This window comes from Lepidochelys olivacea (assembly GCF_965140295.1).
Source record: "Lepidochelys olivacea isolate rLepOli2 genome assembly, chromosome: 17".
NCBI lineage: Eukaryota > Metazoa > Chordata > Testudines > Cheloniidae > Lepidochelys > Lepidochelys olivacea.
Window position 1 is genome coordinate 10062732 of NC_140427.1, and position 14570 is coordinate 10077301.

The 14570-nt window shown below is 47.4% G+C and overlaps 1 protein-coding gene across 6 annotated transcripts in view; it reads left to right on the top strand.

Moving 5' to 3' along the window:
• The window catches only part of SGSM2 (small G protein signaling modulator 2), a 142076-nt gene that overhangs the window by 89135 nt on the left and 38371 nt on the right, over positions 1-14570 (top strand). For all 6 annotated transcript variants that reach the window (XM_084650858.1, XM_084650857.1, XM_084650860.1 and 3 more), the window contains exons 3-7: positions 2770-2932; positions 7383-7544; positions 11903-11970; positions 12433-12578; positions 13063-13197. In XM_084650858.1, coding sequence (XP_084506984.1) covers positions 2770-2932; positions 7383-7544; positions 11903-11970; positions 12433-12578; positions 13063-13197 — 674 coding nt within the window. The remainder of the gene's footprint in view (positions 1-2769; positions 2933-7382; positions 7545-11902; positions 11971-12432; positions 12579-13062; positions 13198-14570) is intronic.

Genomic DNA, 14570 nt, shown 5'->3' on the forward strand with positions numbered 1-14570 from the left:
CTAGGAGCCAGAGGGACGTGCCAGCCGCTTCCAGGAGCTGTGTGGAGCCAGGGAACCTACCTTAGACCTGCTGTGCCGCCGACCGGACTTCTAATGGCCTGGTCAGCAGTGCTGACCAGAGCCACTAGGGTCCCTCTTCGACCGGACGCCTGGCAACCTTTGCTGTACCTCTGTCCCCTTCCTGGTCTCTCTGAGTGCACCCTCTCAGGTGTCAGGCCTCTCTCTCTCTTGGAGTGGGATCACATGATTCTCCCATCCCTAGACTGGGCTCCGGTGTTACAGCATCCTGTATCTCCATTGGTTCTACCCAGCAGGTCTGACTGGGTTTTTCCCTTCAGGAGTCTGTGTCCGGCAGCGAATACAGTGACCAGACAGTCTGCTTAAACCCAAGTATTGTTTAATCTTAACAGCAGGAATAAAGGATAACATAAGAGAAAAAAGGTTTTAAAACAAGTCCCTAGTCACGTCCCTCTTACCTAGAGGCTTCCCACCTAGCAAGACGTAAGGGAATGAACAGGTTTCCCCAGAGACTTCAGTGAGAACCGCATCAATCCCACGCTGCTCAAGCCAGGTGTGCTGCAAGGAACCTGTATTTTTCCACTGTCCAGGGATGGATATCTCCATCCAGCCTTCTTGCGGCTATTTGATGTACGACATTTCCTTCTATTAAAAAAAAAAAAAAAAAACCAACAACCCACACTCACAACACCCCCACCCTCACCGCCATTAAATCCATCATCTTCCTCAGTGAAGTCTCTTTCATTGTGTAAAAGATGTAGAAAGTCAGCCCTGTTCCCCGAAGATCTCCAGCGCTAATTGTCCCATCTGGATTCAGACACGCCTGGTTATGTCTGTTCCGATAAAGACGCAGTCCTAGGCCACTTCCTCTCCTTTTTCCTCCCCCCCGCTTTTCTCTAAGTGTTGTGTTAGTCGCCAGGAAAGCAGGGCCGATCATTAGCGAATGCTCTGCAGGTGGCTGTGGGCTTGGCTGTCCAGTTCAGCTGATAGGGCACCAAATCTGATACATCGATGCCTTTTTAAGAAGCAGGAAAATAGGTCATAACTCCATCCCCATCCGTTGCTTTCTTGATCTAGGTTGTCAAATCTGTTCTGTTGTATCTCGGGTCTGATACCACCCTCTTTGTTGTGTGCCTCGCAGAAGTGCACGGAGCGACACGACTAACGTGTCACACGTGGCTTGTTCGATCTCTTCTCCTCCGCCCAGGGGGCGAACGAAGTATAGGGTTTTGTTTTGGTAGGCTGGTTTTAGAGGCACACACCACTGCACAAAGTTGAATTCTGCCGCAGTAGGGTTGCCGAGCAAACACCCACCCCGTGATGTGTAGGATTAATACGTAGCATGTAAGGATTGGAAGATAAATGGATGATTTGTCCTACCCTGCTTCTGCAAATCAAGATAGCGCCGTGATAAAGGCTACATAGTCCCCAGATTAGCTTATGTGCAGCGCGTTGCTTTCATGTCAATGACCTCGGTATATGGAGAAACGTTTAACGTGTTGGATTAGGAGATTTGTCCAAGTGGGGGTGGGATGAGACACATCCTGCCTGATGAGATTCTGCACAAAGCTAACACAAACTACAAGTGTATGGCAGCATCACCCCCGCAACAAGGGAGGGGTTGGGGAATGTGCCGCCCTGACAGTCTGTCACATCCCAATAAGCAAATGTATCCAGACTGGGGGAATCACCTGATTATACAGGACGTGGGATCTCCCTAAGACAACAGGGAGCTCCTGCCAAAAAGGAGAGGTCCTCAGTAAAAGCACATATTTAGCTCAGTGTACCTCCAAGTTAGGGCCTGATCCTGCCTTGTGGAGTCAGTCGGAGCAGCATCAAGGTGTCGTTCACCTTCCAAGGGGATGATAGTATTCACGTTTACATGTCCAGTGAGATTCTTTAGGCAGTATGGCCTAGTGGATAAAGCACTGGACTGGGACTCAGAAGACCTGGGATCTACTCCTGACTCTGCCACTGGCCTGCTGGGTGACCTTGGGCAAGTCACTTCAACACTCCATGCCTCCGTTTCCTCATCTGTAAAATGGAGATAATGATACTGACCTTGAGATCTATTGATGAAAAGTGCTATATAAGAGCTAGGTATTACAATTATTTATGGGAATTTAAAATATAGTATTTTAGGGGACCCATCACTGCCGGTCTGGTGCTTGGATATACCAATTACGAGATCAATTGCCAATTAGTAATCTCATAATTACCAATTACAAGATCGTTACCAATTACTAGATCTGGTCTTCTCTCTGCTTTTCAGTTCCTAGAAGGCCAGCCTCCTGTTATGTAATCCACATAAATGGCTCCCTGAGGCACAAAATTGTCCACAGGAAAAAATATAAATATAGACACACCTGCCAGGATATTTGGGTTTATGCAGGTTTCTGCAGAACCTGACTGCGGAGTCCAACTTTCATCCAAGGCTGTCAGTGCAGTTAGCAAGCCTGATGACACCCCCGTGGGACAGGTAAGTGTATTGTTATCCCTGCTTTCCTGATGGGGAAACTGAGGCACAAAGAGAGTAAGAGATTTGTTTGAGGCCACACAGTGAGTCCACAGCTGAAGCAGGAATAGAACCCCTGGGTCCTCATTACTTACTACCCTGGCCCATATTCTCTCCCTCCCTAGATATGAGATGTTTCATTAGATGGCCTTTCTCTCCTTACTGACTTGTGCCAAGAAGAATGGAGTGGAGGATCCATCCGAGTGCTCATGGTGATGTCTCCTGTCCTTTTCCAGGTGTGGTGGAGGCATGCCTCCTGCACATGCTGAAACGCAGAGCCGCCGGCTTCCTCCGGACCGATAAGGTCGCTGCCCTCTTCACCAAAGTTGGCAAGACGTACGCGGTAGCTGGGGACATATGCAAGAAAGTGCAGAAACTGCAGCAGCAGGCGGAAGGCAGGTAAGGCCAAGGGCTGTTCTGAATGTGAGACCGTCATGGCAGCTTGAAGGGGACAGCTAGAACTGCTCGGAAAATTACTTTGGGCAACTTTTGGGGGAAAATTCAACCGGTCAGAAAAACTTGTAGAAAATGAATTTTTGTCAAAATTTTCTAAAGTTCAAACGTTCTCAAGTGAATGGCAAAGGGCCAAAGGGCAAGAGCTGGGTTTGTGCTCCATTTAATTTTTACTCTTTATGTGAATCACGGTGTACCCAGGAGCTCCAGTCAAGGGTCAGGACCCCCTATTATACCAGGTGCTGTCGAGACAAATAACACAGAAGACAGTCGCTGCTAACGGGCAGCTAGGTATCGGCCAGGATGCAACAGGTGGACAAAGCAGACCGATTGGGTGGAGGTGGGTGGGAGCAGGTGACAGAAGGAACAGAGCTTAGTGGAAAAGCAGAAGTCGCGGCTCTCCCCTTGCCAAAACCAGGGCCAGATGGGAGCGATTCACCCACTTTGTGGCAGAGGGCAGTTATTTATGGAGTAAAGAAGGCCTGAACGTTTATCTTTGCTTGCTTGTTTGTTCCCCTTGACCACCCTTTTTTCTTCACGTGCGTTGGGAGACCTGATAGGCCCACCAGAGGAACAGTGCAAGAGACACCAGATTCAATACACCCCAATCAGCATTGTACACGACGTTTCCACTTTCAGGCCATGATCCTACAGTGTCCTTCCTGCCGACTGATTCAGCAGAGGTCATATAGGAGTAGGGGTCCCTCCTGTGTGGAGCTCATTCCAGGATCAGGGCCTAATAAACGATGAGATAAACCAATGACTGGTAACAGACAATAGGAGGGAGGGGTGAAGGCAAGGGAGGAGGAGGGTAACCATGATCAGGCCCTGATTGATTCAGCAGCCTGGGCCTCACTTTAAACATGCGCGTAGTCCCATTGAGGTGAAGAGCCTGAGGCCCTGATCCTGGAAAGTCTAAAGCACGTGCTCTGTTTTACTCACTGTCAGTGATTCCATTGAAGTCAGTGGAACTACTCACATGCATAAGTCTTTGCAGGATCAGGGCCTTGGATTGTAAGCTCACTGGGGAAAGGACCCCATCTTCCTATGTGTTTGTACAGCACCTTGCACAATGGGGCTGCTGAACCTGGACAGGGGTCTTTGCACTCGTAGGAACTTCTGGTCTCTTGAATATCTTGTTGCACTAAGTTCCTGTAGTTATATAGGTTTCCAGTGAGCATGAATTGATGTTCCAATAAAAGATATTCGCTCACCCACTGTGATGTTTCTGAATATAAACATCATGAATATAAACCTTTTATTTAACTTCCTTTTATTACCAAACTCTTTCATTGATGTATGTTTAATAAACCCTTTCCTTTTCCAGTTTTTTTTTTTTTTTTTTGCCTCTTTATTTATTTAAAATCTCTGCCTATTTCCATTTTATTTGGTCTGGTTTAAACGTTTGGCAGAAAGACACTTTTATTAAAAATTCAACATCCACACCCCTTCAATTAAGGGCTGAGAAAGCTCCCAGTCCACTGCTCCGGGACCTCCAGCTGTGACTTCTAACAAAACAGAGCAGAGGAGACTTGAATTCAGTTCGCTGAATGTATCAGATCTGAGAAACTGGCTCCCTGCTATATCCTGAGGCCCTGATTCACAGAAGCATCCCTATTTAGGACAGCACTTAGGGCATGCCTACGCTGCCCCACAGTTAAGAGCTGCCTTGACGAGGCACTGATATTCTTACGGCTATTTGTTTGTGTTGTGGCAGCACCTAGGAGGCCCTGTCACGGACCAGCACCCCATTGTGCTAGGCGCTGTACAAACACCAAACAAGAAGATTGTCCCTGCCTCAAAGAGCTTCCAATCTAATGGATTTAGTCCACGTGCGTAAGTGCTTTCCTGCGTCGGCACTTGGACTAAAGTGCACTCGGCAGGAATGTGACCCGTGAGCACGTTACCGTAAATTGTTTTCTACGTCCTGTGCGCTGCCTAGTTCGGTGAAGCGTCCAGGGTGACTGTTCTGATGATTGTATTTATAGTCTTCATTTCTTATATTATTCGTTGGTTGCTGCATTGACGGCATTCTGGATGGAGCAGCGTTCTCCTTCGGTGCCGCCTAACTAATGGCACAAGCAGTGTTGATGCAAAACATGGGGTGGTGGGGGAGAGAAAAAGCGCTCCCATTTCAGGTCACCTTAGTGCATCAGAGAGAAACAAAAAAGGGTAGAGGGAAGGTTCAGAAGGATGTTTACATGGATCAGAAGGCATCCCTGGCAAGGTTCCGCGCGTACGACTGTGTGTGTCAAGAATAATCCATATTGGCCTGTAAGGCAATATACTCCTGGGTAGCAGGAAATACGAAGCTCGCTGCCAGTGGGAAGAGAAATGAACATGGCTCCAAGTGTGAAGGGGAGGTGGGGACAACCGTGCACAGCAGATGGGAGGCTGATGCAAACTGGGATGGGCCAGCCAGTGTGCTGTCTGGGCAGTGGAATGCAAAGCCTGGGAAAAGGCAGTGGTGTCAATTTCGTATTTGCGCAGCTCACTAAACCGCTTCCCACTGTGACCTGGGCTTGTCAATCTCTGCACCAAGAAATGGCCTGGGGAGGGAGTGTGTGCAGGTCAGAAGTGGCATGCCTGGGCACCTCTGAGGGGGGTCAGCCTGAATCTGGCCCTGGGTTAGTAGCTCATGTTAAGAATCGATCGATAAGGAATAGCGTGTGCATTTGAGCCATTCCCTTTAATAGGCTGGAGGCTATTTTTAAAAAAATCCAAAGGAAAGTAGGGTCGAGGCAGGCCAATCAATAACCTGCAGCATGGGAACTGCTGCTGGACATGGACCGCATTGCTGGGTACGGCGTGCAAAAGAGCGCTCGGAACTCAACTCTGACCCTCTGCATTTGGCGCACCATCCACCATCAAAGCCAGATAACGCCTGATCTGATTTAAGAGCAGATTGGCTGAGACAGTGGAACAAATTCATCCCTGGCATAATCCACTGATGCCTCCCAGGGCTGAGTCTGGCTCAGCGTCTATCATCCGTTCCGTTGAATTATCTGTTTCCTTGAGATGAGCCCCACCTCTTGTCCTGTCCTGCTGCCTGGCGTGCACCTTTCCCAAACTTTGGAACTGGCTGGGCTCTGCGTACATCTCCCTCTAACTCCCCTCCTTTACCGAGCTCTGCATTGCTTTGCAGGTGTATTCTGTAGCCACCGCAGCCCCTGGCCAGCCACCTCCCACTCCTTCGTTTATTTCACTGGGACTTGGATGAGTTTTGATCAAATGCACTGCTACTGGCTAGCCCTTTGGAAACCCTGAATTCATTGTTAACATCTCATGCCAAGCCCTCTGGTTCTCAACTCAGATCATTTGGACGTGACCTTAAAATTTGACCCCGATGGCTGTTCTGTAACCATCAAAGATCTCATGGAACTTTCATAAGAGTAGAGATTTTCCATAATTCTCCCCCGACTGTCTTATTCATGGGGCTGCTGCCTTCCATCCCAGAGGTGGCTGCATTTTGGGTGCTGAATGAATGTTTAACCCATTGGTCAGTGTTTGTTACAGGTCCCCCGCTGTGCCTGATCCACACGGAATCTAGAGTCTTATGGCTCCAACTAGAAATCTTTGGCTCTTAAACCAAGCTATAGCAGCTGGCTGTCACATACACAGCTGACAAAGCACCTTGAGATCCTTCAGGATGGGGGATGCTGTCGAAATGCAGTTGATGAGTCTCCAAACGTTAATATTTGAATGTCTGCATCCATCCTTTCTACAGTCCTTCCTGCAGCTATGCAAGGGCTAAGTGAAGTTTGCAGTTGTATTTGATTAGAAATAAACGTCTGCGCCTTTTAGGCAGTTGATTCTCTGGAACATTTAGATTTTTGCTCTGTTGGGTGCAATCTCAAACAGACCAGAATAGCAGCTGCTCTGGGTTCAATGGACCTGCTATACAGTCTATCTAATCTAATGGAGCCAATCTACAGTGGGAAAATAAGATGGAATCCCAAATCCCCCCACATTTGGAGGAGATTTCAAAAACTGCATGTGGATTCAGATTTGATTTTTTTTGTAAACAGGTCCCTGTGAAGTGACTAGTGATTTTGAGTGTCCCAGTAGTTGGGTTCCAACTTGAGATGCCTTGAAGGGACCTGATTTTCAGAGGGTACTAAACATCTGGCCCCTGAAAATCAGGCCCCTTTAAACCTCTGTCTGGTTATCCCCAAAATGGAGGCACCCCAAATGATTCATCACTTTTGACCCTATCTTCATAATGGGCTGAATAAAATTCTGGATCCTAGCACCCCAATGCAACGGTGAACATAAAACATAGTGACCACATCTGACTTCATCTGATGCACTTCGTGTATTCCAATACATGTGCACGCAGAGCTCTGTCAAAGTAAAAATCTGGACTCCAACAACTTTCACTGTATCCCTTTTGCAGGAAAAATCAACCGAATGGCCAGGAATCCCTCAAGAGGCAGGGGTCTACCTCAAGCAAAACGCCTGTCCTGACGCTGCAGGCCATCAGACACATCTGGGTGCGGACGGCCTTGATTGAGAAAGTGCTGGACAAAATCGTCCAGTACCTGGTGGACAACTGCAGGTAAAGAGCGGGGCAAACAGCTGGCAGCACAAAGGTTTTGTTTGTTGGACCAACGTGCGCTGTGTCTTTGTAGTAGCGAACGTCGTCAGTGTCCCATCCGCAAACCAGAGCTGAGCAGAAAAAAGTTTAAAAAAAAAAAAAAATCCCCACAATTTGTGTTTTTGTTTTAGAAACATTTTCTCAATGTTTCAAAGTTTCAATTAAATCTCACCCTGCGGGAGAGCTCGAACTAGTAAATTAATCTTACACATTTAAAATAAATGTATTTTTTACTACTTTTTTTAAAACTTTGCAAAATGTCAGCTGGCTGTAGTGTAGGGGTAAAATTATCAAAGGACCCTAAGTCAGTGGTTCTCAACCTTTCCAGACTACTGGACCCCTTTCAGGTGTCTGATTTGTCTTGCGAACCCTAAGTTTCACCTCACTTAAAAACTATTTTCTTACACAATCAGACAAAACAATACCGAAGTGGCACAGCACACGATTACGGGAAAAATTGCTGACTTTCTTGTTTTTACCATATAATTAGAAAATAAATCGATTGGAATATAAATATTGTACTTACATTTCAGTGGATAGTATATTAAGCAGTGTAAACAAGTCATTGTCTGTATGAAATTTTAGTTTGTACTGACTCTGCTAGTGCTTTTTCTGTAGCCTGTTGTAAAACTGGGCAAATATCTAGATGAGTTGATGTACCCCCGAAAGATCTCTGCGCACCCCCAGGGGTACATGTACCCCTGGTTGAGAACCACTGCCCTAAGTGACTTAGGCACCTAAGTTCTGTTGACTTGCACATTGCAATAAGAATTAGGCACCCAAGTCATTAAGGTGCTTTTGAGACTCTTAAGCGAGAAGCTGTAGCATGCCAGGAGGGCATGTGTGCTCTGCACAGGAAAGGGGAGCAAAAGGAGGTGAGGAGTGAAAATTTAGAAAACTGTAGGAAGGTCTGATTGGGGTCGGTCAATCCTGTGACGACATGTTGCCTTTATTTGAAAGGGTTACGTTTGTGATGGAGATTTCCCCCTTCGAGGCTTGCAGAGAGCTCAGGCACCTTGTGGACGTGATGCATTTGGATTCTAGCAGACATGGACAAACTCTTTGGCATTCTACTCAAGTCTCCTCCTGGCCCCGTGCCTAGGCATTGGGCTCCCCAGGGAGGTTGTCCTCACCTTATCTCCTCCACCCCTACAGCAAACGCAACAGAATTAGGAGTATCCTGGGGAGACTTTGGTGGTCTCAGAATAAAGGAATGGTGGAAACCCTGAGGCCTGGCCTAGGCTAGTCACAAACCGAGAGCATGTCTGCAACATGTCTGTAACTTGCTTTGCTCTTATCGTGGAGACGGGTATGCTTGGCTGTGCAAAGGAGAATGGTATTCGGGGGCAGTTAAAGTATTGTGGTAAACTCAGGACAAACAGCTGCAAAATGGGGGGGTAGTAATTAGTCCCAGGGGATTAAAAGGCCCCTCCCTATCCACTGAGGAGAGATAACCAAGGGCAATAAGGTTCAGCTGGAGAAGGGGTTGCTAGGGAACCATTTAGGTTCAGCTGACTCCAACTACTTGGGACCTTTTTTAAACCCTCCCCTGGATGGTAGGAGGGGGAGAGTGAGGGAGTGAGAGGAGCAGAGAAGCTGCCAGTAGGCTGTTTGCAGCAAGACACCAAACCTTCCCAATAGGGAGGCTGCACTCGCTCCCCAGAAGGGAAGGAAAATAAGCACAAGGGATTGACTGAGGAGAGGAGTAGAAGGACTCTGGGTCACCTATAAGGATTCGCCTTGCCCCAAACCTGAGTCTCCAAGGCTAAAAAGGACTGAGCCAAACAAGGTATTTTGCCAAAGTGGCTAGACTCTGTCAGTCTTCACACAGTATTTCCAAAATCTGGGTTAGGTCTTCCTTGGAAGCAGGTCAGAAGAGGAATATATTTACCTGTTCTGTCTTCCCGTTGAGAGGGAAGAGAGAGGTCTTAGTGATGATCAAAAAAACTATTTTGTTGGGGGCATCTGATCCCAGTTTGCTTAAGCAGCCATTTGTGATTTGTGTGTTGGGGAGGTATGGAGCATGGGGATATCCTGTGAAGACCGGTGAGCTAACTCTCCTCCTGTGTTAAGCCAGTTTTTCTCCTGATAGCAGGGTAGCATGAGTGAGGCCCACGATCTCTTTCAGAAATGCTCCCCTTTTTCAGGAGTATAATGGTTACTTCCTCAATCAACAAGATTTGGGGCCATAGCTTCAAAGTTAGGTGTGCACGACTGCCTAAATGATCTCTGCAAACCAGGTGCTCTGTTTGCACCTGCGCTTGGCCAATGACAAAGCATGGAGATGTGCATATCTGATGCACTGCAAGCACATGTTGTCGTGGGTGCCTGAATTGGACAATCCAATCATCTGTCAGTAAAACTGGTTCCCAATCCAGTCTAGTCCTGTACCTGTTCCCAATCCAGCCCTGCCAGTCTTGGGTCCTGGACCTGGGATGAGGGGTGTCTTGTCTCTTTGCTTCTAAAGCAGCATCAAGGTTGTTTCTTTGTTTTGTATTGTTGTGTTTTCCTTGTATTTGAGTCCATGCCAATTATGCTAAAAAGTTTTTCTTTAAAGCAAGAGAATATTTCTGATCAGTGGGATTACATCACTTCTTGAATCCCTGGTGTTTTGGTGGCTTGGCCTTTAGGAAATTGGAAATAGCATAGAGTTTGAGCCCCATCTAGTGGAAGATACAAGCAGAATGATATTCTGTTCAGAGAGACAAGATGGGTGAAGTAATCTCTTTTATTGGACCAACTTCTGTTGGTGAGAGAGACAAGCTGTTGAACCACACACAACTCTACAGATCTGGGGAAGGTAAATACAAGTTGGGACGGATTGTTAAGCGTAAGGGGTTCACACAATTAAAGGTTGGCAGGCAGCGTGGTATGTTACAAATTGTCATAAAACTAGTGTCCCAGTTAAGTCCAAGGCTTTTGGTGTCTAGCAGAGTTATGAATTTAAGTCCCCAGGCTCATCTTTTGAAGGTGTTGAGCAGTTTTCCCTTGAGGATCAGTACTGAAAGATCAGATATGGAGTGACCCCTGTGTGAAAAGTGTTCACCCAAGAGTGCACGGTGTTTTTGTCCTTTATAATTTTCTGTGTGAGTTCATTCAAGAGCATAGTGATTGTCTGGTTCCACCCACATAGTTGTTGGGGCATTTGATGCAGGGGATGAGAGACACTGTGTTGATAGGCATGTTTAGGACCCATGGACCTTGAAGGGTGTGTTGGGGGGGGTATGGAGCATTATAGCAGGGGAGATGTGTCTGCAGGTTTTGCATCAATTGTTCTGGCAGGGTCTGGTGCTGCTTTGAGTTGCTATGTCCTGGTCTGTAGGGAGCTTGCTTCTGATGATGAGCTTGGCGAGGCTGGGAGGTTGTTGGAGGGCCAGAAGAGGGGATTTGGGAAATATTTCTTTCAGGGTGTGGTTTCTATCAAATATTGCTTGATGATTCCCTATATTGGGGTCAGTGGGCGGTTGTTTTCTGTATTGAAGCGGGCTTTCCTGGGGTGTGTGGGCCCGTTCCATGATGCGATCTACTTCTCTGGTGAAGTGTCCTTCTTTTGTGATGGCGATTTTAAGTGTGTTTAGGGTATATCCTGATCTTTCTCGTCAGAGCAAATTCCATGGTATCTGACTCTGTGGCTGTAGATGACGCATTTCTTAGTGTGTCTGGGTTGGGTGTTGGATCTGTGGAGCGAAGTGTGGTGCTCCGTGGGTTTCTTGTGTATTGCACTAAGAGCGGCGCTGCAATGGTTGACTCCAAGTTTACACAAAAAAATTGTTCATAATTTATATATAGAAACATATTTTTAAAATAGATTAAATCACTTTTTTCCGTTTTTAGTTGTGATTACCTTAATGTAGAGCCTGTCTGAGACCCAGGTAACTCGATTGTCTGCAGTTGCCCTTGGGATGATCGCTTGGCTGCAGAATTACGTTTCAGTAGGGTTTTTGTGGTTTTGCTTCAAAACTGAACCTCTCCTTCTGCAAACTTTTACCCCCGTGCATGTGCTTATTCCAGCCTACCCTTCCAGCTTCTTCAGCAGGGCTGCGGGGAATAACAGTATGCTCCCAGAGTGCCTGTCTGCAGGATCAAACCTGAAGAGTTGGACGGCAGCTCTGGAGAATGCCTCTCCCCCCGGAGGCCTTTGACTCTTTTTGGGCAGGCTGTGGTAGGAACTAGCAATGGATGGCATTTTCAAAAACACTGGTGTGACTCAGGAGCATGAGTACCTGTGGCAGTCAATGGAACTCACGCTCCTAAGTGACTTGGGAGCTTTTGAAGATACCAACACGAGACTCTAATCCACTTCCATCTTTTATTCCCAGCAAATATTATGAGAGAGAAGCTTTATTGGCAGATCCTGTTTATGGACCAATCCTAGCTTCTCTCCTTGGTAAGTACTTTCATTGTTCGCTCCGGGTGGTTTAGGGTTTGGTTTTGTTTTGTTGCTTATTGCATTTTCCCAGAAGCAGAGCCGGGGGGGGGGCGGGGAATGGAGACAGATCACCTTGTTTTCCTATTTATTGCTGGCTTTGATGATAGAGCAGAACCGAATTTGGTTTTCTTAGAGCACTTTTCTAGGTGTGGTGTCCCACAGCAGGGAATTGGAGGTACTAACTGCGCAGTGACTGTGTATTAAGTGCTCAGCAATATTTCTCCTGCAGTCTCCTAACATCACTTGGTTTATTGAGCAAGGGAATTTGGTCAGAATGCCAAGGTTATCTCCTGTGCTGTGAGATCATTAACTTCACCAGACACGAGCAAAAAGGACCTCAGTTTAACATCTGACCTGGAGGATGAGTGTGAACAAATGTCCGTTCTTCTTGAAGATCCTCTCTCATTACTGTCCTCCTAGTTGGGCCGTGTGCACTAGAATACACCAAGCTGAAAACAGCTGACCACTACTGGACAGACCCGTCAGCCGACGAGCTGGTTCAGAGACACCGGATCCATGGCGCCCATGGGCGCCAGGACTCACCCTCAAAACGCCCGGCGCTGGGAGTAGGTATTTGCAGCATGCCCCTTCTCTGTTATTGGCACAGAAGGAAACCCCACAAGAGGGGAAGAAGGGTGGACGGGTATTTAGATAACACCCACGGGCAGCCTCCACCTATTACCAGGAATGGAGAACGCTTTTTTGTGCATGCCTTCGTCACAACTGAAAGGCCATTTGGCTCCAAATGTTCCCTCCAAATTTAGGGAGGTTTGAGATCCAGATCTGGAATTTTGTGGCTTGAGACGCCAGGGCTTTCACTTGCTATGCTGATTCCCTGCCTTGGGGAGGAGCAAGCCTCTGTGGCTGGGTTGAGGGGGAGCGCCCCTCACATGCCTGTAAAGTCCAGGGCTGCAGAAAGTAAGTCCATCCGGAAAGAGATTTCTCGAGATGCCCTTTTTAGCGGAGCTGCTGCTCTGAGCGGCCTCTTCATACAATTGCGACTGGTACCGTGTAAGCTGTGTGCTGACCGACAGTTCTCGTATCTCCTAGATCCGGAAACAGCACTCGAGCGGGAGCATGTCGGAAGACCGATTTGCAGCTTCAGCTAGAGAATACGTGGAGTCTTTGCACCAGAATTCGAGGACTCACCTGCTGTATGGGAAAAATAATGTCCTGGTCCAGCCAGTGAGTATCTGAGCATCAAGTGTGTTGAGTTCATGTTACTGGAGCGAGATTAATGCTGGCTGGCTCAGCATGGTAGAGCCAGGAATGGAACTCAAGTACCGTGAATCCCCAGCCAGTGCCTTATTCTCTGGACTATACAGCTTCAGAGGCAGTGTCTGAATCCTGAGCTGGCCCAGCAGAAGGCAGATGCATCATCTGTCTGAGCCATGTAAGCTTCTGGGATGGAAGGATGCTGAGTGCCATCCTTTCTGGCTCAGCCCGGGTGTTGGGTGGAGCTTTGACTCCTTTCCCAGGCAGAGACCTCACTAATGGTATCCACCCACCCCCCTTCCAGTTAAACTGTGATATGTACTGCAAACAAAAAAGGAAGGAGAGAACTGGGATCAAGCTGGGATTAAAATTGGCCAATTTAAATGGGTTTATACCCCTACCCATCAAACGGACCTCCTCCCACATTAGAATCATAAAATATCAGGGTTGGAAGGGACCTCAGGAGGTCATCTAGTCCACCCTGCTGCTCAAAGCAGGACCGATCCCTAATTAAATCATCCCAACCAGGGCTTTTTCAAGCCTGACCTTAAAAACCTCTAAGAAAGGAGATTCCACCACCTCCCTAGGTAACGCATTCCAGTGTTTCACCACCCTCCTAGTGAAAAAGTTTTTCCTAATATCCAACCTAAATCTCCCCCACTGCAACTTGAGACCATTACTCCTTGTTCCGTCATCTGCTACCACTGAGAACAGTCTAGAGCCATCCTCTTTGGAACCCCCTTTCAGGTAGTTGAAAGCAGTTATCAAATCCCCCCTCATTCTTCTCTTCCGTAGACTAAACATCCCCAGTTCCCTCAGCCTCTCCTCATAACCCATGTGTTCCAGTCCCCTAACCATTTTTGTTGCCCTCCGCTGGACTCTTTCCAATTTTTCCACATCCTTCTTGTCGTGTGGGGCCCAAAACTGGACTCAGTACTCCAGATGAATAGAGGGGAATGATCACGTCCCTCGATCTGCTGGCAGTGCCCCTACATATACATCCCAAAATGCTATTGGCCTTCTTGGCAACAAGGGCACACTGTTGACTCATATCCAGCTTCTCGTCCACTGTCACCCCTAGGTCCTTTTCTGCACAACTGCTCCCTAGCCATTCGGGCCCTAGTCTGTAGCGGTGCGTTGGATTCTTCTGTCCTAAGTGCAGGATTCTGCACTTGTCCTTGTTGAACTTCATCAGATTTCTTTTGGCCCAATCCTCCAATTTGTCTAGGTCCCTCTGTATCCTATCCCTACCCTCCAGCATATTTACCTCTCCTCCCAGTTTAGTGTCATCTGCAAACTTGCTGAGGGTGCAATCCACACCATTCTCCAGATCATTTATGAAG